General features: G+C 42.0%; 1 protein-coding gene across 8 annotated transcripts in view; it reads right to left on the bottom strand.

Annotated features, from left to right (window-relative positions):
• Positions 1-24,369, bottom strand: part of EVL (Enah/Vasp-like) — a 137,508-nt gene that overhangs the window by 72,797 nt on the left and 40,342 nt on the right. Inside the window, exon 1 of one of the 8 annotated variants that reach the window (XM_085580729.1) lies at positions 971-1,125. The exons of 6 other annotated variants lie outside the window; for them this stretch is intronic. In XM_085580729.1, the coding sequence (XP_085436855.1) occupies positions 971-981 (11 nt within the window). In that variant the 5' untranslated portion in view covers positions 982-1,125. Of the gene's footprint in view, positions 1-970; positions 1,126-24,369 lie in introns of those variants that run through there. One more of the 8 variants, XM_021549709.4, reaches the window with a different exon arrangement.

Below are 24,369 nucleotides of genomic sequence, written 5' to 3'. Positions count from 1 at the left end.
AAATGCCTAAAGAGATCTGCTTTGCAAAAGGCACTTCACTGAGGAAGTGGTGTGATTAAGCAAAGTGCCACTGCTGCCGGGCCATGCTCCAGGAAAATTTTCCTTCCAAGTTCCAACAACTGACTGCTAATGGAGTCTCCTAATGGAGGAACTTCAGTGCTCCATTAATACTCTGAATCATGTAAAATTTCTTTCTGTGAAGTGGGGCTCACTTCCAGATTTTACACACCACCTTGAAGATACACTTTTGGAGTTGCTAAAAGTAAATGCTTAGAAGTTCCTAAAAATTAGTCAAGTAAATGGCCTGGAGAAACACCAGGAACTCAAATACACAAAAAACAGTAAAAAAGCAACTCGACTGGATCAGGTTGCTATTAATATAAACTACTTCCCTTCCCCCTTAAATTACAGAAATAAAAGCAAGAAGTACCTAATCTTGTAAAATATGAATTATGCAAAACCCAAAACTGAACTGTCAAGTGAAAATACATGACTGAGGGCTCTCACTCATGGGCCAACCATATCTGTATTTCAGGAGAAGGATATCTTAAAAAAAGGCTTTGAAAGATCACAGTCATAACTAATGACCAGGAAAGGCAGACTCAAAAGTGAATAGAGGAAATCAACATAAAGATCTTTCATTAAAGCTGGCATCACTTTGCCTTGGTTTCCATTCAATCCCAGCAGAAATGTAAATAAACCTGTGACAATTCCCATCCAGCTGATGGAGGCAGGAGTGAAGAAACACTCGCTTCATCAAGTCAGCTTCTCCCTCACTACCAGGGGATGCATATTAATGTAGCATTGCCATAAAAGCTTAATTACAATTTTATACAATTATAAATTATCCTATCAGGCTATAACCAAAACACAAACCTTCTGTGTTTATCACAAGATGTGCTCTCCTTCACATCCAGTCACATTAGTTCTGGTCAACAAATTCCCAGCCAACAAATTCCCAGATACTTACGTGCCTGCCATGGAGAAGGACCTGGTCAGGCAATCCCACAGAGGTCTGTGCTCAAAGCCGGCACGTGTGCTCAAATCCAAATAGTCTATTTCACCTGAGCAGAAGACAAATTTGGCAGGGAGACAAGCCAAGAGTCTCTATGAAAGCTTATAACCAAAACAGGAAAGGGAAGCACTATTGAGAGAGCAGGAGGGCAGGAAGTAACACTTATACAGCAGGGGCGGGGAAGGGACTTTAAAGAAGAAATGTATTATTTCTTAGAGCTGCTTTGCTGAGCAAAAGTACAAACAATATAGATTAAGATTAGATGTGCTGTTGTTGCCTCATTGGAGGCATGGATATTAAAAAATTTCCACGCATTTTCTCAAGACACAGGTTCAGTGTCCAAGAAAAAGCAAAAGCAAATAAAGTTCAGACCCAGGAAAAAAAAAAAATTGCTGTTATTCCTTTATCACATGGGCGTTTACACAACGCAGAACCAAACCCAGGGGCCCTGGTGCACCGAGGGCCCTGCACCACCTGGCAGCCAACCTGGCATCCTGTTGAGGTCCAGCTCCAGCCCAAACCTTTAACTGCCACAGCACAGTGCAAATTTTATCCCTCTCACCTACTTAATGCCTTTTGCACATCTGCTCAACTTGACCTGGAGCAAAGGTCCCAGGGTGCAGATACCAGGTAACTTCCCAAAGCACCCCACAAACTGCAGAGCTTCTCAGCTCTTGAAGAACTGCTGGAAACACAGTCAGAAGCCATGATTTTACCATGGAGGCACACAGACTTGCTTTGGGAGTCAGCATCACAGGCTCTGAAGTCTCTGTTAATGAGAGCAAAACCTGCAGAGCCCCAAGGAGACCAGCCCTCAGGAGACCACACGGTTCCTGACATCCTTGCAGTGCTTTCAGAGTGCAACATACATTTGTAAAAACTTACATCTCTGTTTAATACAGCAAAAAGAGAGATGTGTAAGAAATAGGCTGAATTTGGTAAGGCACAGCAGCTACACAAACCCTGCAGTGGAGTTTCTGCTGGGGAGCAAGGGCTGGAAACGCTGCTCCACCTGAGCAGGGGAGCAGAGAGCTTTTCACCTTCACTGCTTTTCCTGTTACAAGAGATCACTTTCATGTTCCAACTGAAAAAAAAACTAGAGAAACTACTGCTGAAATGGCACCTAGTGAAAACATGGGTGTCAAAATCTGGCTGCTCTCACAGCTGGTAGTACATCGCCTGTTCAGTTGCTGCTTCCCGTTCCTCTGCAGAACATCCCTGTATGACTGAAGAGTTTCAGTTTTCTGATGGGGGAGTTTAACAGCTAACAAGAATTAAAGTTCTCATTGACATTTAAGCATAGCTTTTTCTGTAGTGCTTTTGTTTTTCTCTCTTTTTATTTTTATGTTTAATGAGGTATTTTATTATCACTTGGGATTTCAATCTGGCTGCATTTTCCTGACATTACATCCTTCTGCTTTGAGATCTGTGTGGATGCTGGGCACTACCTTGTTTCATTCAAAAAATCCTGCTTTTCATGAATTTAAAATTTTTAAATTCGCAGTTCCTCTGTATAGCTCACACATTGCTTAGACAATAATTGTAGCGTTAGTCAGTGCAAATATTACTTTACTGCATATATTAGAAAAGGACATAACCTGAAAAATGCATCTCCAAGTAAATACAGGCACAAATCACTAATGGCCCAGATCAGTCATGCTGGCTCCACTGTTCTGGGCAGAAGGATGCAGGAAGGTGAGCTAAGCAAAGATCTGAGGAGCCTTTTTATTTCTCTGATGTGTCTGAAATAGATAAGGTCACTGATTTGGGGCAATGGAGACAGCACTTATGATGTAGAATCATTTCCCTGTTAAACCAAGCAGATATTACTCTCCTTATATGCAAATATCAGCTGCAATAATATCACCTAGAAAACTCAGGTTTTAAAGGTTTGGTTCTCCTGAACAAACACCTTTGAGCACACCTGGAAACTCCCAACTTCCCCCCTTCTGCTAGCACCATGCATGCTGAAGGCACAGCAAAGAGCAGGTCACTACTGAAATATCCAATGTCACTCCAGGAAATAGTGACAGTGAGCAGGACAAAACCCAGGGCTGCCTTTCTATGCCCCTGTCATAAGCCAAATTAATTTCACTAAGCACCACAGCATACATTCCAGCAGAAGTGCCTCTAATCACCTCTTTGCATTGCTAAAATGCCTCCATGGCCCTGGACTAGAAAGGGAGCACTTAGAAGGACACAGCACTCTGTGACAAATGACATGTAAGACCGAGTAGCTGACTTCTATCCAGCCCTCACAAAGAACCATATGCTGGATAAACAGATTATTTCAGTCATGTGTTGAGATCTGTGTGAGCAGATCAGGATTCCTAAACACAGAAGCGAGGCTTTAGTTGCAATTAAGTGAATATTCCCATAGGCTTGCAAGCAGCACGTCTGCTGGCCATGTACTTGGCTTTCATGTTCCAAAGACTCTCAAGTCTTGTATTTGCTTTCTTTTGGAGAGTTTCATTACCAGATGAATTGTGATTTGTGTAAGACAATAATGTTATGTATTTTTAACCCTTAGAGCTATAGGCTGAGCCAGAAAGGTGAGTGCCTCAGCCTCAAAATGACTTATCTCCAAACACAAAACCCTGGCTATTTTTAAGAATTAGGTGAAGCACTGTAGAATGTGTTGCTTATACTATTTAAAAAATAAGAATCACAATAATAATATAAAATTATACCCACCTAAGAGTTATTTGAAGGTAGACATGATTTTTTTTTTTTTCTTAATAAGCATGTTTCAGACCTTCCAGATAACTATTTATACTTATATATCTGCTGGGTTTAGTTCTGTGTTATCCTCAAAAGGCAACATGTTATATTGCACATATTTCAAAATTTGCATTTGGCAAGTCTTTCATGTAACAATTTCATGATTAAGAAATCTGGAAGTTCCCACTGAAACGGTACACTCAAATTGCATAAACTACAAGTTGGTGTCATGAATATATGCACAAATTATATGCAACAGCATATAAATTTCTCATTTATATATTCAGATTTGTAAATCTAATTTCACAGCTGTTAATAGTATTTGAATGTAAGACATTTCCTCATACACTGAGATTTGCAACTGTTAAACATGCTGATGAGGCAAAAAAAAATTCCTTGTCCTCAGAAAGTTTAACCCTGTATGTTAATATATGCTCTTGCTCTCTCAAATCACTTTTTTCCATGCTGCCCACTCATTTGAAAAGAGCAAGAGAGAAACCAGACAGGAGAGTAAAGTATACTTATTTACTATTAGAAGAGTTAAAAATGTGCGGTGAGGTGAGATGGCAGCTGCCTTCAACAGCAAAACAATTGATCCTGCATATGCTTATTGTAAAAATTAGTCTTTTTGGGCATATTAATTTAGGATACAATCCCGTCACTGCTGAGGTCCAAGGAAGTCTTTCTATGGACTTAAGAGGGCCTAGATTTAGCCCTTTGTATAGATCCATTCAAGTACCAGTAAATAAACATGTGGCAGGAAAAAAAATCTTTTAAAGGCCACGAGTTATGCAGGATTTGGGAAGCCTGTTCTTTCCTTCTGGGAAGCCCCTGGCTCTCAAGTCATGCAGTGTCCTCTGCTAAGATGATTTCATCTCACCCTCACTCCGAGAGGGAACAGCCAGGACTCACCTGCTTCCCAACACAGGGGGATGTTTTGGCTGATGCAAACAGCTTAGGTATTGCCTTAAGGAAATAACTGTATTGCAAAGAATTAACTCCATGGCTGCCTTCAATTTTCCTCTCTATAAACTGTGATGAGCAGTGGGCAGTAAGCCCAGACCCCACGGTAAGCAGCATGGAACAAGTTATAGACCATATGGAGAGAAATATACTGCCACTTCATACACAGGGTATCTACAATGCTTTTTTGCTTGAGTCAGCTAATTGCACATCCGCAAATCAGCACATTTATAACAAATGGAGCATTATGATATCATGGGAAATCTATTTAATATGATCAAAGTCTGCCAGGAAAAGTTCCCCTGAAATTATGAAAGTACTTAAGGGTCCTGAGTGCCGGGAACATTTTACAGTCCTTATTAAACAAACATTTTCACATTGTTTCATGGCAGCTGGTGGTACCAAGGGCTGTATCTTCTAAGGCTCCATGTCAGCAGTCTCACTGCAGCCACCAGCATGGGCATCTCCCTGCTGCAGGCAGAAGGCACCTCTGTACCTATAGTTAGAACCAGCCCCACCACCCAGACCTGCTCCAGCAGCAGACAAAGAACAGCCCTGTCCCAAGCAGTGCCTCAGCTCAGGCTTACCACCTCCTTTCTTTTCCAGAAGCTAAGATTCAGTATTGCAAACCCCCTTCTGTACTGCAGATTTTAAGGGGTGTACTTAGCTTTTCCACATTACTTTTTTTTTTTTTATGTTAAAGTTTAGCAATGCCCTTGATCTAAAGAGCCATTAGACATGGTCTGAGTGTAAATATAAACTTACTTGGGGTATCAGCTGAAAAACATTCTCATATGTATGTCACCAAGTATATGCTATTCCCCAACATTGTTCCACAGCTGATGTATTTTCACCTTCAGCTTGCATTTTTCCTTAAACTTTAGTAAACATGATGAGTGGTTTTAGCAGCTGTTGGCAGTGGTTCTTTCAACTGCCTACATTACTTTTTTGTAGCTCTTGATTTATGGGGTGCTCCTTTAAATTTCTGGGGTTTGTATTTAAAACAAGAAATTCCAACTTCACAATAGTCCCAAAAGAAGACTAGGAGCTTCTCACTCAAAACTAGCACTGCCTCAGTTCTGGTACTCACCTTTAGCTATTTAATGCTATCCACCATTAGGAAATGCACTTCAAGTATCATGCTTTACTGAACAGATCAGACACTTGTATCAGAAGACACCCCTATCTCACGTTGTTGGCACCATAAGCCCATGGAAGGGTTTCTGTCACAAGCCTTTCAGAGGCACATGGGTGGGTGAGGCACAACCTACCAGATGTGAACATAAGGAGAAGTTTTCTGATGTAAGGGATGCTGGAGTAAAGAAAAAGCGTGTAAACACAGCTTAAGAGATTGGAGGGGAAGCAGCTGACCAAAAACTAATCAGAAATCACACATAACTGTGTTTCTATCACTTGCAGTTCTCTAGAGGCACATGCCTGTCTGATCTTCAGGTCATATAATTTGATATTCATTGAGAAAGCCCTTTTCAAGACAGCAACCCCATCCCTAAAAAGTTAGGGCTCAAAGTGAAGGTTGTGCAGGCTCTAGAAGGCTAGGTTCACACCAAGATGAAGAATGCCTGGCATTGTTTCTAGCCTTGTTTCTGATATTTATGTTTCTTGGAATAGGACAGGTTGGAAATAATAGCTGACTTACAGGCACAGGGAAACTTCAACTTGCATAAGGATCCCTGAAGGTGGAATGGATACAGTCAGCAGTTTTTCATGTCAACTCATCACACCTTTCACTGCCATGTAACACAACGAGGTGCACACATGCAGGGAAGCTCTCTTCTTTAACAACAGTAAAGCATCCACATTTTTTCATGTCTTTAGAATAATCCCTTATAGCATTTAATAGGATACTGAGATAGTTTTGCATTAGTCAACACTTGCTTGAACCTTGCTGAAGTTGATGGCAAAATTCCTATTAGCAATTAGCCATTCCAGCTGCAGCAGAAACTTATCTTTTATATCATCTGTGTCATCAGTTAGGCAGCAGAACATGGTAAAAATTATCCTGGCAGCCCCTTCTTTTCCCCCTTTCCCTCCTTCGATTATTCATTGGCAAAGATTTTTCCCATTGCCTGGCAGATAAAATGATTTTCTGAGTGCCAAAACTGAAACAGGATCCCTGAGCACATTTGTGCACCAGACTCTTTTGTGCACAATGTTTGTCAAATAATGGCAGAAGTATCCTTGCTTTACTATGATTTCTATCCTTTTTTTCCTAGCAACCTTCCCCCCTTATCTTGTCCAAAATTATCTTCTTGACTTTGTTATGTCCTCTGTGACTTCCCCATCGCTATGCAGGGACACCACAAAGTGCCACTTCTCAGGAGTAGGGCATCTACTAAACACACGTAGGTTGGCAGTGAATTGCTGCTCAGCTTGACTGTGTCCTGCCTTTACCTCACCCAGGACACCAGATTCAATCCCTCTCCTCTCCATCCACTTGGTAAGCATCATAAACCAGTGATTTTTATTCCTCTGTCAAACTAGGCTAACTTCTGAATCTGCTGGTCAGCTGCTGGAAAGGTGGTAGAGAGAAGGAAGAGGGTGGGCAGACAGCTGAAGCAACTGCATAAACTCTATTTTCTTAGAAGAGCAAACCAAAGACAAGTTGGTAGGGGGGGTATCCCAAAAAATCATTGCTCACTTCCACTGGTATGCTCACCAGTTTGACCATTTGATGACCACCAAACCCTCCACAATGGCATGCACAGTTCCTTTCAAAATCAGCATCAGAATTACAGACTTTATCCAAAAGTGCAACTTTCTAGTTGCCTGGCATTTTTTTAACTTCTAAAACATGTAGGGTTTTGTCAGCACTTCAGACTTGTCAAAAGATAACCCTTCCATCCAAAGCTTAACATAAAGGTTTAGCCCTTGAGCCATTACACAGAGTGGGAGTACTCAACAGCCTCTGTCTGTGTCAGGATGTGCTTTTCATAATAATACCCTGGGTTTATTATAACAGGATTGAAATCTTTAAAAATGTCCTTTTGCATTACTGATACAATGTTTTGGGTAAAATATTAAAAAGAGAAATTAAAATCATTCACAAGTCAACAAATTACAGAAAGGCCAGGTAAGAGAAAGGATACAGAGAATGGGGAAAGTTTCAGTAGTAACTCAGCTCGCCATTCCTTCCAATGGCTTTCTGAACCTTCCACAGCTCCACCATCTCCCAAGATCACAAATTCAGGACTGAGGTAAGTTCCTGGAGGATTTCTAGGGAGTAAGATAACACCTGCAGTGCATCTTCCATTGGGCCAGTGTTAGGGCAGCCCAGCCTCAACAGCAATGCTAACAACCACACCCAAGTGGGATCAAAAGGCAAATTCAAGTGCATCGACCATTACTTCTCAGCCGCAACAAAAATATGGAAAGCAGCATTCAAAGCCACATTATGATTAAGTTTTTAATTTAAAAAATCCAAAGCAAGAGTTTTGAAAGATTTAATAAATTTCCATAGCCTTGGATGTCTTTCCCTACATCACACCCTGGCTTCTCTGTAGGCCCCAAAGGGCTCATCAAAATCAAGACCGGTACAGAATCCTTCAGTCAGTTCACAGCAAGATCCCTCACAGTGCACTTTATAACTGGTGTGTTATCAGCTGAGCAATGCTGCAGTATTATTTGGTCTGCTGAAACCAACTCCCCAAAGTGCAAACAGAGTAGAACCCAGGCAAAGCTCTCAGTTGTCTCTTGGGCTGCATACTCAGTTTAGGCAGCTGCAGTTTAGTGGATAAAGCACTGACCTCCAAGAACCCAAATCAAATCCAGCTCATATTCCCATGAAGATCACTGGAACTGGGTTAGGGAGCATAAGCTTCAAAGAACCATTTTCCTTAGAACTGACTGCATTTTTTGCCATGAACCTTTCTTCTTCAATATTTCTACTTTTGTTGCTTGTCTCATCTCTTTCTGTTTAGGCTAACTGGCTTCTAACACCAAGATCATGGTCCTTATTCACGTGATAATACAACCACAGCTGGAAATCAGGCCATGGATTTGGGGAACACTCCCCTGAAATACATAAGTGAAAATAGGACTTCCCTGCCTCACTCTGATGGTACAGTGGCCTACACAGGGAATGGTTTCCAGCTCCCAGCTTGGTGTTACATAGCTAGTGGACCCTTTATCATTTGCCTGGTTTTCCATCGCTTCCCATATAGTTTCTGAATAGAGTTGTTTTGTTCTTCAGTACTCATCCCACCTGCCTCAGAATAAGAGAAAAGGGAAAACAGAATAAAGCAAGAGCTATGAATTGGTGTGCCAGCACAGCCAGATATCTTGTTTTTCTTGGTCTTTCACTTCCACTGCCACTTAGAGTTAGGTTCATACCATTTAAAAATGAGAATAAGAATAAAACATGCTGATAAAGAGGTTTCTATAGCTTGCTTTCTATGCAGGCTCTCCTGGTCTGTGCCATGCCTGAGGCACTGTGCACACTGTTGCCATGCTCAGTGCCTTGCTCTGATCTTGGAGTCTCAAGGCACTGCAGTTTTTAATAGAACTCCTCCAGAGAACAGACAGAATACTTCTCACTCAGCAGCATGCACATCCACACTCACCAAACTGGCTCTGGGACCCAACACTCCCTGCTACATCAGTACCACACTTGCTTTGTTAGCTGGTGCTGGGTCAACGAAATAGCCCCTGGATGAGCATAAGGTTCAGAAAAGATAGGGGTTTATTGCAAATTCCATTTTACTAATGTATTTCATTCTATTCTATTTGCACCAATTCAAGACAGTTTTGGGGATCAGTCTTTTCAAACTTAGCATCACCAGAGGGTGATCTCAGTCAGATGCCAAAAAGGAGACTCATGCTTTAAAATGTGTCTGTGTTTGTCTTAGGCCTCGGACATTTTGCAAGATGGAGTTCAGAGGATGGAGCCCTTTTGTCCTGGGCAGCAGAAACCATGGGCAGAGCTCTGCCCATGGCTGGAAGCAGTGGTACCTTCCTTGCAGTGTGGTACCTTCCTTGCAGTGTGGTACCTTCCTTGCCACAGCAGCACCTGCAGGTCCAAAGAGGGGAGGCAGACCACGGTTTTATCAGAAGCAATTAATAGTGGCCTCTTGATTTAGTTGGCTGCATAAATGTACACAGGAAAAGGGAGTGTGATGCAGATCCTTGGAGGGCTCTTAGGAGCCTCCTCTGTTGGAATAGAAACTTTCTGAATGTAGAGGATGAGGGCAGAGTCCCTCTGTACAGCTATGACACCAAAGAGCCAGGAAGCAGAGGGCTGGCTGAATGGCTGGAGCAGGGGCTGATTCTGGAATGAATGAGAAGGGGTTTGTAGACTTAGATTAGATTTTCCTTCAATGTTTCATCTCTACATTTTATAAACACTTGCAATTCTATCATCCACTTCAGTTGTTACAAATAAGTACCTTCACTTACATTTTGACATAACCCAGCTTGAGACTAGGTTAGTTTCCAGATGTCACACTAATATTACAGTGCTCCTCAAGCTAAATTACGGCTCTGTTTATAACTGTGAAGCTTTAATGAGCACCTAGCTCATTATTATAAAGCATAACACAGCGTGCAATGAAGTGTGCCTTCAGAGACACTGCGTGGAGCAGTGTGAGAGCCAGCACTGCAGGGTGAGGAGAGAGGAATGCTGAGCAGGGCTACCAGCAAATACCAGGGTACAGCCAGCGTGGCTATCACACCATATCTTCAGTGTGAAACCTGTGGAGATTCAGGTTTCCAAAACAGCAAAGCTCCCCAGGCTCACTCCTAAAGCTACTGGCCAACTTGGTAGCCATCCGTGACCTTCTCTGTGCTTCCTTTGTTCAGAGGAACAGAGAGCATCAATTTGACCAAGAGCCAGGGTAGCCCTCAGGAAATACTTGTACTGAGTCAATAGGAGCCAAACTATTATGCAAACTAAGAAACTTATATTTATGTATGATCTCCATATTAAACTTGTTTTATACACTCACAACAATCAAAATTATTTCATGCTTTTCATCTGCAATGTTATGGTTCAGATATAAGCACATTCTTATTCTGGAGAAGAAAAGAGGAAACAGTATGCCTTAGTCTTTCAGTTTATATTCAATACAAAGTGGAAAAACTACTTGAAAGTACATTAATTCATAGGTCTGTGATGCAGTAATGAAAATAAATTAAGCCCAAGTCCATTATTTCAGTTTGATTTGGTTTTCAGCAATAAGACTGGGATTTCTAAATATATGTTAGGTAACACTCTAAAATCCAACAGAGACTTGGCACCTGGTATCTTGTATCTGAGCTTCATTATAGGAGCAGTGTTTATGTTGGATGTGTGTTGGATGGTTTAATTCCAGCCTACTGAAGAGCAGCCTCCAGGTCATAGATCTGCTGCAGCTAATTTGGCAGAAGCAGCACTGCCTCTTCAGAGAAGGGCAACATAAATCTGCAAACACAGCTTCTGTCTGGGGTAATGAACAGCTTTAATTTTCTGTAGAATGACAGTCACTGAGCAAATGTAAAAAAAACCCAAACCAATCAACCAACCAAAAAAAAAAACCAACAAAAAAAACCCCAAAAAAACAAAACAAAGAAACAAAAAAAACCCCAAAACAACCCAAAGAGCCATGGTAGTAAAGCATAGATCCTCCAACACAAAATCTCCAGAGCTTCAACTCTCCTGAGATGTCAGTGCTGTGCTGGGGGCACAGCAGAAAGAGAGATTTTATTCTCTGCAACACTGCAAGCACTTTCAGCCATTTCAGGTTTCCACCTACCAACTAAATGTGATGAACCTTCCCCACTCTAGTTAAAAGCATGTTTCAGCACCTTGCAGAGGTGTTCAGGAGGTGGTTTCCTTTCCCAGATAACCCTGGGAGAGGCAAAGCATTCGAGCAGTGTTTTTGGCAGGCAGCAGTGGGAAGGCAGTAGGCAGAGCCCTCCATACCATTCTCTTGTGGAGGAAGCAGAACATCCCAGCCCATACCCCAGGGACTGATTACAGGCAATTCCTTGGACAAGGCAGCCCCAGAGCAACATGAGATGCCCAGCAGTGCCCAGCAGTGCCACAAGGCTTTGGGCACACTGTGTGCCAGGGTGGGGTCGAGGTGGAGGATGGAACATTGTCCTTTATGCTCTCCATGTGCTTCAGGTTTGCCAGAGGGTAGAGGCAAATGAATATTTCATCTGTAAGGAGTCACTCACACCAGCCTGGCCTGTGGGGTGGCACATGGCACTGCAGGGAAATGGGCAGGAGAAGGGAAGCACAAGTGGCTATGCCAAATGCTAACGAGGACAAAAGAGAAACAATACCCAAAGCATTTCCTGTCCATCTTGCTTGGCACTGTTGTTCAACATGCTTGTCTCTGAGGAGGAAAGATTGCTGTGATCTCCTCTCTACTGCTGGCACCCTCCTTCCAGAGAAACAACTAGCTGAATTAAAGCATATACAGTAGCTCATGCCAGTGTTAGCTTATTTGACTATTAATTACTCTTAAGGAAAAATCCTGCTGTTCTGAAATCTGAGAATTTCCACTGGAGACTCACCAACTACTTATCCACTAAAACCCAAGATCACAGAGAAAAAAAAATATTTGAAAAATCAGTTTATTTTAAAAATATTTAAATAAAATCTAAAATATATTTTAAAAATGTAAATAAAAATGTTAAACCCATAGTCCATTTAAAAATATTTTTTCTATGCATCTCCATAAGGCAATTTCAGTTTTGTGAGATGCATATTGCATTGAAAAAGATGCAATCAAAGACATCAGAAAAACAAATGGGATGATCTGTAAATACCAATCATATTTTTCAGATAGTCAAGATACACAACACTATTTTCTTGTTCTAAAATGGTAGATTTATCATTATGCTAAAATTATGCTAAATCCTAATTAAAAACTAATCAGAAGAGGCAAAACCAAACTGGTGCCTCCAGCAGAGAAACCAAACAAGGACAATGGCAATTTTTCTTTGCATCAGTTTTAAGGGAAAACACTGCATTTCTCTACTTTTATAACCTTCTACAACTTACAGTACTATTATAATTTAAACTCTCTGGAAGCCTACACTTGTGTTTGAATAAAATTAAGGCAATGCACTGTCTCACAGAGGCCAGCCTGCGGCGAGCTGGGATAGCTGGGGAAGGTTTGCTGTGCAGCTCAGGAGGAGGCTGGATCAGTGGAGGGACAATCTCTTCTTGTATTTGCCTTTCTGCAGTCAGCAAAAATGCCCCACTCTGAAAACAGCGTTTGTAGGTTGCCAGAGGATAAAACAAACCTCAGAAACATAAATCAAGCTTAACAAAGGAGCTTCTTCTTAACATGGCTAATGGCTCGGGTTCCTCCACAGACAAAGACACTGTTTGACCTACTGCTCTAATTAGAGGAGTAGTGATGTTGACATTTGTGTTGTATAAAGCAGACATGTTAACAGCCAGAGGGAAAGCTGTCAGTGCCTCTAAAGATCACAGCATTCATGGCAATGCACGATTCAGCCTTTAAATATTCAAATAATCAATTCAATGCTTAATTTCTTTTACTGATAGTAAAAAATGACTCCCAAATGAGAAAAAAAAACCAAACCAAAACCCACCAAAAACCAACCCCAACTTCAATCATTGTTAATCTTGGAAGATTAACAGGCAATACATTAATAAATTTTATTCTACCAAGTATAGTATTTCCTTTCAGGTTTATATAATCCAGTTTTGTCATGAAGAAATACAAGCAATTTATGCTCTCTGGGCTTTTCACTTACTATTAAAATAATACCAACCACCAGAGACTGAGGTTTGTACATTCATATGTGTCAGGTTCACCAAAGCAGAAAAACAGATACCACTGCTCATTTATAAATACATGAAATGTGTTTTAATTTAACTCTGATCTATTGCATCCCATTCCCTAGACATGAGATGCTCCATTGCAACAGCCAGGCAGTTCATGTCTTACAGATCAGAATCTCTGCAGCAAATCCTCTCTGTGAGCACCCAAGTATCCCAGAATGACAGTGAGCCCTTAGTGCTCAGTTGCTCCAAACCCCTCCAGATTCTTTTCCCCAAGATGTGGTTGATGTTCCCAAACCCACTTTTACTCAAGGTGAAGCTGAACACAAAGTATGACAGACTGACAGAAGGTTTTGTACTGCAGTCCAAAACCAAAGTTTTCCACTCTCACAACCTCTATCCCAAGGAAAGGAGTCTACAGGCACAGAGATGGAGAGAGGCCCAGCATTCATCACATCCCACAACACAACCCTGGCTTGACAGAATCCATCCTGGACACTTTTAGAGCCTGTTTTGTAATTAATTTCTGTAAGTGGATAATTGACTCATTAAACTGAATTAGAGAAATATGATAATGCACAAACCAAAAATGCAGCTATTATTTATCTCGTTGTTCAGTCCAGCCTTCAAAGCCACTTCAATTCAATTGCTATTGCCAATGACTTCTGAAGGAAACCATTTAACATGGCAGGCATCATGCTGTCCAAGCTTTAAAAAAGTTAAGAAAAAATACATTTACAATGCTATATATTTTGTTTATACGTAAACTGCACAAAATGCTTCTCATTCCTTTCTCAATGCTTTTAATTTTTCCCCAGCTTTTTAAGACTGTTCCAGTTTCCTTTGCATGACATCCCATGTGGCCAGTACTGCTCTAAGGGAAGGCACATGTGATCATCCCTCTTCCTCATATGGCTCCAAACACAGCACAAGGACATTTATATATCTGTGTGTGTGAAAGGTAACAAGATGAACTTAAAATGCATTTTGGTGCAGGGATCTGTGAGCCTCCAAATGTGCTTAGAGAGTAGATTATGAGGAGACACACCTATGAATGGCAGCAACATTTTGGGTTGCTTCAGTACAGTAAAATCTATAACTTTTCTTTTGATAATCAAGAAAAATCAAGCTTGAAATGACTCTTGCATAAAGAAGACACGGAAACAGGGCCACAGCACACTGTCCATCCCAGTAGAGGAGGAAAAGTTAACTTCATGTCATTCACTCTTCACTGCACAACTGCTGCTATTCCCTATTGATCTCCACAGTAATTGTAAGTAGCCACAAAAAGCCATTTCCAGTGCCAGTACAGAGCTTATCAGAAGCAGTTTTGCTGTTTACTACACTTTAGGGAAAAAGATGGAAGGAAAGAGATTCTTACCCCTCAAATTTGTTGTATACTGACAGAAATCCATTGATTTTGCAGGAGGTTTTTCCCCTCATTTGCAAGGACAAATGCCACTCCATTCAGTGAAATATTCTGCTCCAAAAATTGGACTGCTAAGCATAATTTTGGGGCTCTAGAGGGAGATGCAACAACCACCAGGGCATAGGGGAGACATAAGCATGACAGCAGCAGGATATGAGGCAGAGGGTTTGCATGTGGCTGCAAGTAAACGGAGCCAAGGTGGGTGACACACCCACAGCAGGTACACTGGCACTAAAGTGACTCAAATGGGTGAGGTCAGAAATGTAAAGCTCCTGCTGTCCATGGAGTGACTCCTCTGCTCTCAGAGGAAGGTTGCCTAAAGAACAGAGCTGAGGCCATATCTTTTGAGAAAGGGACAAAAGTAACAATCACTTTGGAGCCAACAGAATATTTGGGTTGAAAGCTGTAGATGAAAACTGCAGTGGAGAATTTAAGTATGATGTTAGAACCTTCCCTGAACATTTTCAGGAATCAGCCTGTGAAAGGACAGAATCAGCCCATGTCATGCTCCCATGCACAGCTCACTTAGGACATGTAGACAATGTCATGGTGGTGTCCGAGACCCACCTGCCACATGTCACCTGTGACATCTCTCACAGCCACAGCAGGCTCAGCACTAGCAAGGAAAGAAACAAGCCATAGTTATCCTAGAACATTTACAGCTCCTGGTGGATCTAGAACACACTGTGGTGAAAGGAATAAACACAATTCCAGCACTGCAGTCATCACCTGCACAGCTAAGTGTTATAGTTATAACACCTGATGTGATAGTGCTCTACATAGTCCCTGAAGGGACAAACCACCACCTGAAGACTACAGGGAGGAATTAGCCCCTTGTTCAATAGGAATTCCATCAGCTTTGGAAATTAATTGAACAAATCTGTACTCTCTGTTTGCTGTTTATCTGTTTAGCATGTGACTGGCACACAATTTCCAGGCATTACTATAAAGCAATTAATTTCTCTAGACAATAGGAGGGAGCAGTAGGTTTCTCCAGAGCCAATACTGCTCCTGCTTTTAGGCTTGGCTAAATGCAACCCTTGCAGACTGTGGCAGCTGGCAGGCTCAGCCAGAAACCCTGCTGTGAATTACTGCTAGCAAACACATTTGGCTTTATTAAGCCTTTCTCCCTCCTCCAAATGTTATAGTCATGGTTCTTGAGTAATCACAGGCATTGTTTAGAAGCATTTGGGGAATGAGTATTTGAAAAGCCCTCGCAAGGTTCAGCTCAGAACATTTCAGTTTAGGGGTCCACTGGCTGCACCAGAGATGTACCTGCAGCCTTGGGGTCTGATGCTTCAGGAGGGATTTGCCTCAGCTCCACAGTCCCCAGCTGCTTCCCCCAGGGTGTCCCTTTCCCTGTCAGGGTCCCCACCCATCCTCTCTAGCCCAGCTAGGTCTTCCCTGACAGAAGTGGATGTTCCAATTCAGATTAAAGTGTAGGAGCTCCTACTGTGTGTGCTTGCAGACCAACTCAGCTGTGAAATGAGGACCACACTGAACAGAGACCCTGAGCCTGCAGCCAAGTGGGCAGGAGGTGAGGGAGTACACAGAAGAGTCCTAAGGGAGGAGGAGGGATCAGTGCTGCGGGATGGGGTGCAGGGTAACAGCAACACGGCTGTGAGCCCACTGCCCTGCAAATGGATCTGCTTCTCCTATTGTCCTGAAATTTCAGGCTTTGTTCACACAGTGTTTAATTAGGTTTGAAGCTTTCTCTTTTTTCCCCAAAAACCAGTTTTGAACAACAATGCTTCTGATTAGCCAGCCAAAGAGATGACTGTGCTACTGGATTGAAAGCTATAAGGCATCTGTAAAGTATCAAAAGGTACCAATCTGGGTACCAATCTAATGTAGTAAAGGAAAACATGTAATTTCAGATTCATATATTATAGAGCCAAAGCAAATTACCTGCCCCTGATGTCTTTTTATAGCATTGATGGTGGGGGTGGAGTAATGGTTGCCAAAAGAAAACCTGCTCAGCCTTGGGAATCAACTGATGTTCCTAAAGCCAGGAATCATGTTGTTGATGCTCACAGAAAATGGAAATTGATGACTGTAAACCCCCATGATGAGGATGGTGGCTGCTCTAAGGCACCCCTGCTCCTCACCCCATCTGGCATGGCCATCAATGTGATGTGTGTTGTTAGCACAGTGCAAGACCATTGCTGGAAAAAGAAATAAAAAGTCCACAATGAGCAATTGCTGAGGAAAGCAGAGAAAGGATGGGAATTTTTGTCAGTTCGCTGGATGAAGATCTGACCCTTGAGCAGTTCTGAAGTTAACACCTGGGTAACACAAGGACATTTTTGTTCCTACAGCTCTATAGTGTGGTCCTCTCTGTCTGGCCACAGCCCCAGCACAGCTGCTTCCACAGCTGCACAATAAAAGGGGAAGAGCGAGAGCAGACCTTTAGTGTGGCACCAAAGGTGTATCTCAAAGGCTGCATTTCCACCCAAGCCAGCTCAGCTGGCTGCAGGATGGGCTCTGGGGACGCTGGTGCTCTGAAGGGGAGGCTGGGGCTGGCAGGGTGCCCTGTGCTGTCCCCAGCTGCGGGGCACGCCGAGCCCGTGCAGGGCGTTCGCAGCCGCCTCCGCCTCTCTGACTTTCTGGAAAAGACAGAATCAGGCCAGCTAACTTTTCTCCATGTGCTGCATTTGCTGCCAGCAGATTTTCTAGCATGTGCACAGCCGCAGCAGCAGCCAGATTTTGCTCATCCCCCCCTTACCCCTATATTTCCGTGGATAAATAACACAACATACATCAAGATAAATTTATCTTGGGTGTAACCTCTGGAATGTCACTGTGGTAAAAACAGAATTATGTGGGCCATATAACAGATGAATCCATGTCACTGGAGAAAATAATTTCAGATGCATTTCTCTCATAATTAGTAGACACTATTTTTTTCAGAGGGAAGAAATGTTGAGAAGATTTTGCTAAATGCAAGCTTAAGAGAAAATGGCACATTGATTTTAGAGAATTATTTTCAAATGCTTGTAATGATATGATGTTCTTCTGATACACAGTTCACAAAACAACCCCAGGCCAGAGTAGGTGGAGACTAACATATTGATTTCATTGAAGGAGACAGAGTATGCATCCCTTTGAAAGCTGGCCTTACCCTTTCACTTTTTTCAGTCAGTAGCAGAATGGCATAACAGGAAAGAATTTCTAAAGATATCCACTGTGGCTGATACAGCTGAAAATATGCTCTGAAACAGCTCAGATGACATAGAGAGTGAAGGAAACAGAGCCCAAAATAAGACACACAGGTTGTGTTCTTTCCTGTTGGCGTTGGTAGACACTGCTGCAGTGTTAATCCTTACTATCATAATGGTTTGTCTTTCCCCCCAAGCTGAGCAGCAGTGGAATATTCTGCTTTCTACAAATGGTTCTGAAAGGCTGTTTGCTCTTAAAAAAGAATATTAAGGGACTGGAGAAGACCAAATCAGCTTGTCCTGAACACCGTTTTGTAGTGAAAATTTGCTCTCCAATTGCATTGAGATGCTGTGGTTGAACCTTTTCCAGTGTCATCCTCCACACGCTGCCAGGGCTCACTGATCTTGCTTTCCATGTCCAGAGCCAGGTGCAGCATCAAACCCAATGCATTATTCAGCTACCAGATCTCACTGCAGATCTGGCACTTTGCTAAGGCACAAAGGTTATTCAGCACACATTATTGCCTAGGGATCATTTGCCTATTCATAGCATTTACATTTCTGAAGATTTTACCAAGGTTGTTCCGTGGATAGTAGATATTATAATAAAACATTGAATACGTATCAAAAAGTCATCAACTCTTGCTTTATTTTTGAAGATTGGAGGGTACATTTCAGAACAGCATGAAGCAGATGTATAATTTTTTATCCCTTGTAGTGGTCTCAATCAAAGAGCGAGTGGCCATTCTTTAAATCTTATGGCAAACTCTATCCAGCAACAAAGACATCCCTCCTGCATCAGAGGCACTTCTGAGCATGTTGCAAGATATCCCCATCTATGCCTTTTTATACCCAGCTCTTCTCCTCAGAGACCCTTTCATCCATCTCATACATTCATTTTGCATCCACCTCACACATCCACACCAAGTTCAGTGTCTGAACTTGCATCTCAATCACCGTGCAGTCAACAGAAAGGCTCTCCCCCTCTCCCAAACTAAGGCTGATTGATATTTTCATCAAGCTAAATTTGTTTAAGTGGAAATTTTAGATATAAAGCCCCAAATAAGAAGTCCAGAAAGAAAATCACAGCAGTATAGCATCATTGTGAGATCTGCAGACTATCCCTAAACTGCAAAAACTGTTGTACAGGTCATGAGTCCTTTTTACAAAGTAGATAATAAAGAGTTTGCACAATCCTACAAAAAAATCCAGTTACTCCTGTGAACTCTTAGGTTTTTTAATGTATGCTGTCCTCTCTGTGTGGACTCCTCTGCCTCTGTGTATGGGTTTATCCCTGCCTCAAATGCCACCAGAGCATCCCATGTATCCAATGGGGCAGGAACTCTACCACAAGCAACTTTTCAAGGTGTGAAACCTGTCCAAGTGCCTGATGGCCTTCTGGAGTTTTTCCTTTGGAGCCAGCTAGAATGAAAAATCACTTCTGCCACATGTAGCCTTCGTTTTTCAATTTTGTTGAAATTAATCTGGGACCAGCCCACAACACCCCAATAACTATTTCCAGAAACAGGGAAGTGAAAAGAGAAGAGAATGTTTCCCCCTCTCCTAAATGCAGGACCATCCATCAAACAGGACTTCTCACTGTTGACACCTCTCAGGGAAACAGTTTGGAAATGTTTTTAATTATTTGCCTCTTGGCTGATGTGCTATAGTCTTTGCTTGGGAGGAGCAGGTAAGGAAGCATGTGGTTTGTGGCAGTTCTTGGCACGGTGGTTTTACTGAGGGTTGTTTTGGTTTTTTGTTTTGTTTTGTTTTGATGAGCCTCTTCTGTCTTGCTGTCAACTCTGAGGCAAGTCTTCCTGCACTGAAAGCCCAAATTTTCCATTGCACAGAGCCATGAGACTACACCACCCAGGACTAAATGCTAAGTGTGGCTATTTCCAGCTGGTGATGCTGGGAAACTCACGCAAAGCCACTGCAGGGCTGAGTGGCGAAGCCAGAGTCAGACAGGAGCTCCAGGCCAGATGACAGCACAGCTGTAATCCTCCTCTGCTCACCCTTCTCACCCAAACCACTGTGGCTGTGTCTCACCCCAGCCCTACACAGCTACATATGGCAGAAGGAGAAGGGGAAAAGACAAATTTAAGTTCTAACAGGTGACAACTACAATGTCTGAACTTTTACTGTAATGCTGTAATTCCTAACAAGGCTCCTCCATAAAAAGAAAAAGCCTTTTTAACGATGCTGAGGATTAACCCCAATGAAACCTGACAAAGAAAAGCTTATTCAGAAACTCTGATTTATTTCTTGGGGATTAATGACACTTGAAAGCAGAACAAACCATCACACCACAATAAACAAGCATAAAGAGAAATCAGCACATAATGGTGATTTATTTCTCTGTACAGAAAACAGAAAAATTGAACTATTACAGATGAATCAAATGAAAACCATCAGTTCTGGCTATTGAAAACCCTTTTATTTCAAATTAATGTAGCAACTAAGCATTGCATTCCAATTTGGGATACTTTAAAAGCTTTCTAATAAAAGCAAAGGCCAGTTTCACAGGGGGACTGCAGAGTGTGATTTCACAACCACTGTGGAAGCTGCCCTGGCTCTGTGCTGCAGATCTCTCCTCTGTCATGCAGAGGTGCAGTGAGCTGGGCTGCTGCAGCCTGGGGTACCACCTCCCTGCCCACTGCCCAGGCTCCTTCCCACCTTCATTTCCAAGTGGGCCCAAAAGTTGTTGCAAAAGCAGTAGGTATTAATTATGGTGTAAATCAGTAAAATTAATTAAAACAGGGTATCCTGCACTATTGCCATTCTGGTTCCCATATGTGCTTTTGTTTACCCAAAGAAATTCTTACTGGTTGGAAGAAACTTGGTGCATCCTTAGGTGATCAGCAGAATACATGATTCAGTATTAAAACTCAATAAGGAACTACACAGGTATATTTGTATTCAGAATTTTTAATTTTTACATTAGCTTAGGCAAAGAATGAATGATGCATAATTTGCAATTCATAAGGGGCTTTTTTCTGGTTTTGATTTGTCACACTGTGTAGCAATGGAAATTTGAATTTTAATTCATAGCACAAGGAATAAGTTACATAACTCCCTAAGTTCCATCTAAAAATTAACTTTAAAATATTGCAAAATAAATATAAAATATCATCTGCCACAACAGTGAGCTGACAGACTTTAAGCTTGGTCTTCTCCACAGCTTTAACGCTACCAGGTTGTATTTTTATCCATCATTCTATTCATAATTAGAACATGGAGGGGGAGAGAAAACAAACCCCAAAACTTTATGTTTATTCTATCCAGTCCACAAATTTTAAATTCACATTATTCAGCCAATGCAAGAGAACTAGCAGGAGTTAATGCAGTCCTCTCAATACTTCTGCAGGAAGAGGCTTTGGTGGTTCAACCCTTAAATATAAACTACTTTCTAACTTCCACCTCTTCTGTAAGTAGACATTCTCTTTAACTTCAAGAGCCAGCATGGAGAACTTACTAAAATATTCTTAATTGAAGGCAGATTTTAACAATTCTTTTTTAAAGATATAAAACCAGCAGAGAAAAACCTTCATCCATAATTCACAATTAATGAAGATACTGATTTCTGATTTCATCCACGATTTTCTACCTGATGCTGCTTCTGATCAAGCAGAACTTTCACCCAGGCTCTGAAGGCTGCTCAGCCGTAACATGTAGATATAGAAGTATCTAACATCTGTAGCAAGACTTCAAGGAGAAATCTCTCACATCTCCCACCTTTTCCAAGCAGTGCTCAGAATAATGATCAGGTAATCAGATCCATTGAAGGCAGAAAATAGCCTATTAATGACTTTCCTGGGCTCTAATTTTTCCAGCATCTGTTTTTCCTGCTGCGTTTCATATTTCAAAAACCTTTTTAAAAAAAGTTCTTATTTTAACCATACCTTCTAATCATGTCATTAATAATGTCCCACTAACAGAGACACCAGGATAAATACAAATAATTTAATACACACTATTCAAGATCAATTTTTAATCCTGTTAACTCCATTACCTTTTCTGTTTTCCATTAAATGTCTTCTTTAACTGTCTGCTCATTTTTTTAATCTAATCACAATAAACCCTGAAAATAAAGATTTTTCTTTTTACTTCTTAACACAGTCAATGCTAGACAGGTGATACCCTCCCATCTAAGCAGACTCATGCAGCAATACTCTTGCTGGAGATGCAAGATTGTTCAGTGCCCTCTAGGAATAACCTTGTTAGAGTTATTCCACCTGGAATAACTCTAACAGGTCCTTCAGTAGGACTTGAAGATGGACTTTACCACCAAAAGGCAACTGCCCATGCAGTCTCATTCACACAGGAATGACCCCTGACCATGTGCTGCACCAGGGTCTTGTGCTTTTCCAGCTCTTCTCAGTGTCACATCCAGCATCACAGGCTCACTCCCACAGTGCCACCAACACTTCTCCTACACAGCTCACTGCTGCCAGCACAGCGCTGCTGTGCCTGTGTGCCACAGCAGTTCTGCTCTTGCAAGTTCTCCACCAATCTTTTTTCAAAACCAAAGGCAGCATTTGCTTCCTGGAATATCTAAGTGGCAAGAAGGCAAATTGTTTTGGGGTTATTACTCCAGAATAACAAATGGTGTGTTTGTACTTCTGATCCTTGTGGCAGTAGGAAGAACAGAAAGGATCAGAAAAAGAAAGTTGGGGAAAGATGAGAAGGACAGTTTGCTGAGAGATGAAGAGGAGGGGACATTGCTGGTTAGAAAGAAAACAAGTGGGGTTTTTTTGGTGTTGTGTTGTCCTGGGTGAAATCCAGTGGAGGCTGGCCAGCTTCCATTAGCTAAGCAGCCAGCCCACTGCATGTTGCACTTGGGGATCATTGTCTCATTTCTAGAGGCCTTCAAGACACCTGCTCGCTGATCTCTGCTAACATGGCCAAGCATTGCACACCACTGAAAATATGCTTTGTTTATTCAAATGGAACTTCGGCAGGCTGAGGACTGCTGTCAACAGCAGTGAATCTGTTTACCCAGAAAACAGGTGCAGTGCAAGCAAGGGCTCTGCCCTCCCTCAGCACATAGCAGGACACTGCCAGCAGAAGGAAAGGGAAAAACCCACAGGGTAAAAGAAGTCTGAAGGCTCAATAAGGCCAAGATGGGGCTATTTCAAGCTCCTCTCTCCAGCCTCTTTTTATCCCAGAGGATAAGATCCCACTTATAAGATTCACTCCTGACTGTGAGATAAGATGATGTTCTTTGGCATTAAGATCTTTCTAAAAATTACACATTTTTAAGACATTTTCCATTCCAGTAGTCTCCTTCTGGACCACATCCCAGCATTTTTCCTGCTCCACAGCCCCACACTCCAGCCATGCTGGATGACTGGTCACACACCAGCTGCAGCTGTGGGATCCCAGGCTGTGAGAAGCCTGTGACATGCTGTCCAGAGCATGAGTCACTTGTTCCCCATGCAGGCTGCACACCGGGGGACAGGACAGTCTTCGTTCTTCTCTTTAACCACCTGCATTCACTCACTTCAGTTTGGAGTTAGCCAGCTCTCCCACAGGCAGGCAGCACACCTCTCTCTGAGATAACCCCTGCTGGCAGATAGATGATGTGTTTGAGAGGAAAGGGAAGGAGCAAGAAATCTCATCTTGCAAAGAAGATGTTGTGACTTAAGTTCATTCCTCCAACATAAGCAATTGGAGAGAAACACAAATCCAGAGATTCCACGTCCAGTCCTCTTTAGACAAAAAGCCAAAGAGATCCCAGGAGCAAAGTGCCATGGCTGCCAAATCAAAACAAAAGTACCAGGAAGAAAGAAGAAAGGCTTCCTGTGTGTCCCCACAGTTCCAAACATAATACCCACAGGACTCTAAAACACGCTAGAGCAAGAGTATAAGTGGATGTTTAAATAGACTGTTGTCATCTAGTATATCTAACAAATCTAATCAGAAGTAACAAATGCTGCTAAAAGGCTGCAATGGCATCAGATGTAGCATTTAAGAGTCAATTTACAAACACTATCAGTTTCTTTCTTCCTTTTTGGATATGTTCTGTTGATATTTTATATCAGGTTCTTCTCCTGTCCCAGTCCATGCTGACTTCAGTTTGTGACCATAAAAACACCTGTTTGTCAGATCCCCTGCCTCCCAAGGGCAAAAGGGTAAGATTCACTGGTAAGAGGTGCGCAAATACAAATCTAATGGATGCAGTGTGAAATCTCAAATATTAACAGTAAACAGGACAATCTCTTGGCAAGTCAAGAATCTTTATTTAAACTGCTGCTGTGCCCCATGAGGGCATTTGCAGGCAGAACACTGTAGTGGTAATAATCACTTTCAAGCACAAAGATGC

This window comes from Lonchura striata, chromosome 5 (assembly GCF_050655825.1).
Source record: "Lonchura striata isolate lonStrDom1 chromosome 5, ASM5065582v1, whole genome shotgun sequence".
In the NCBI taxonomy this organism is placed as follows: Eukaryota; Metazoa; Chordata; class Aves; order Passeriformes; family Estrildidae; genus Lonchura; species Lonchura striata.
This window is presented reverse-complemented; position numbering and strand designations above follow the sequence as displayed.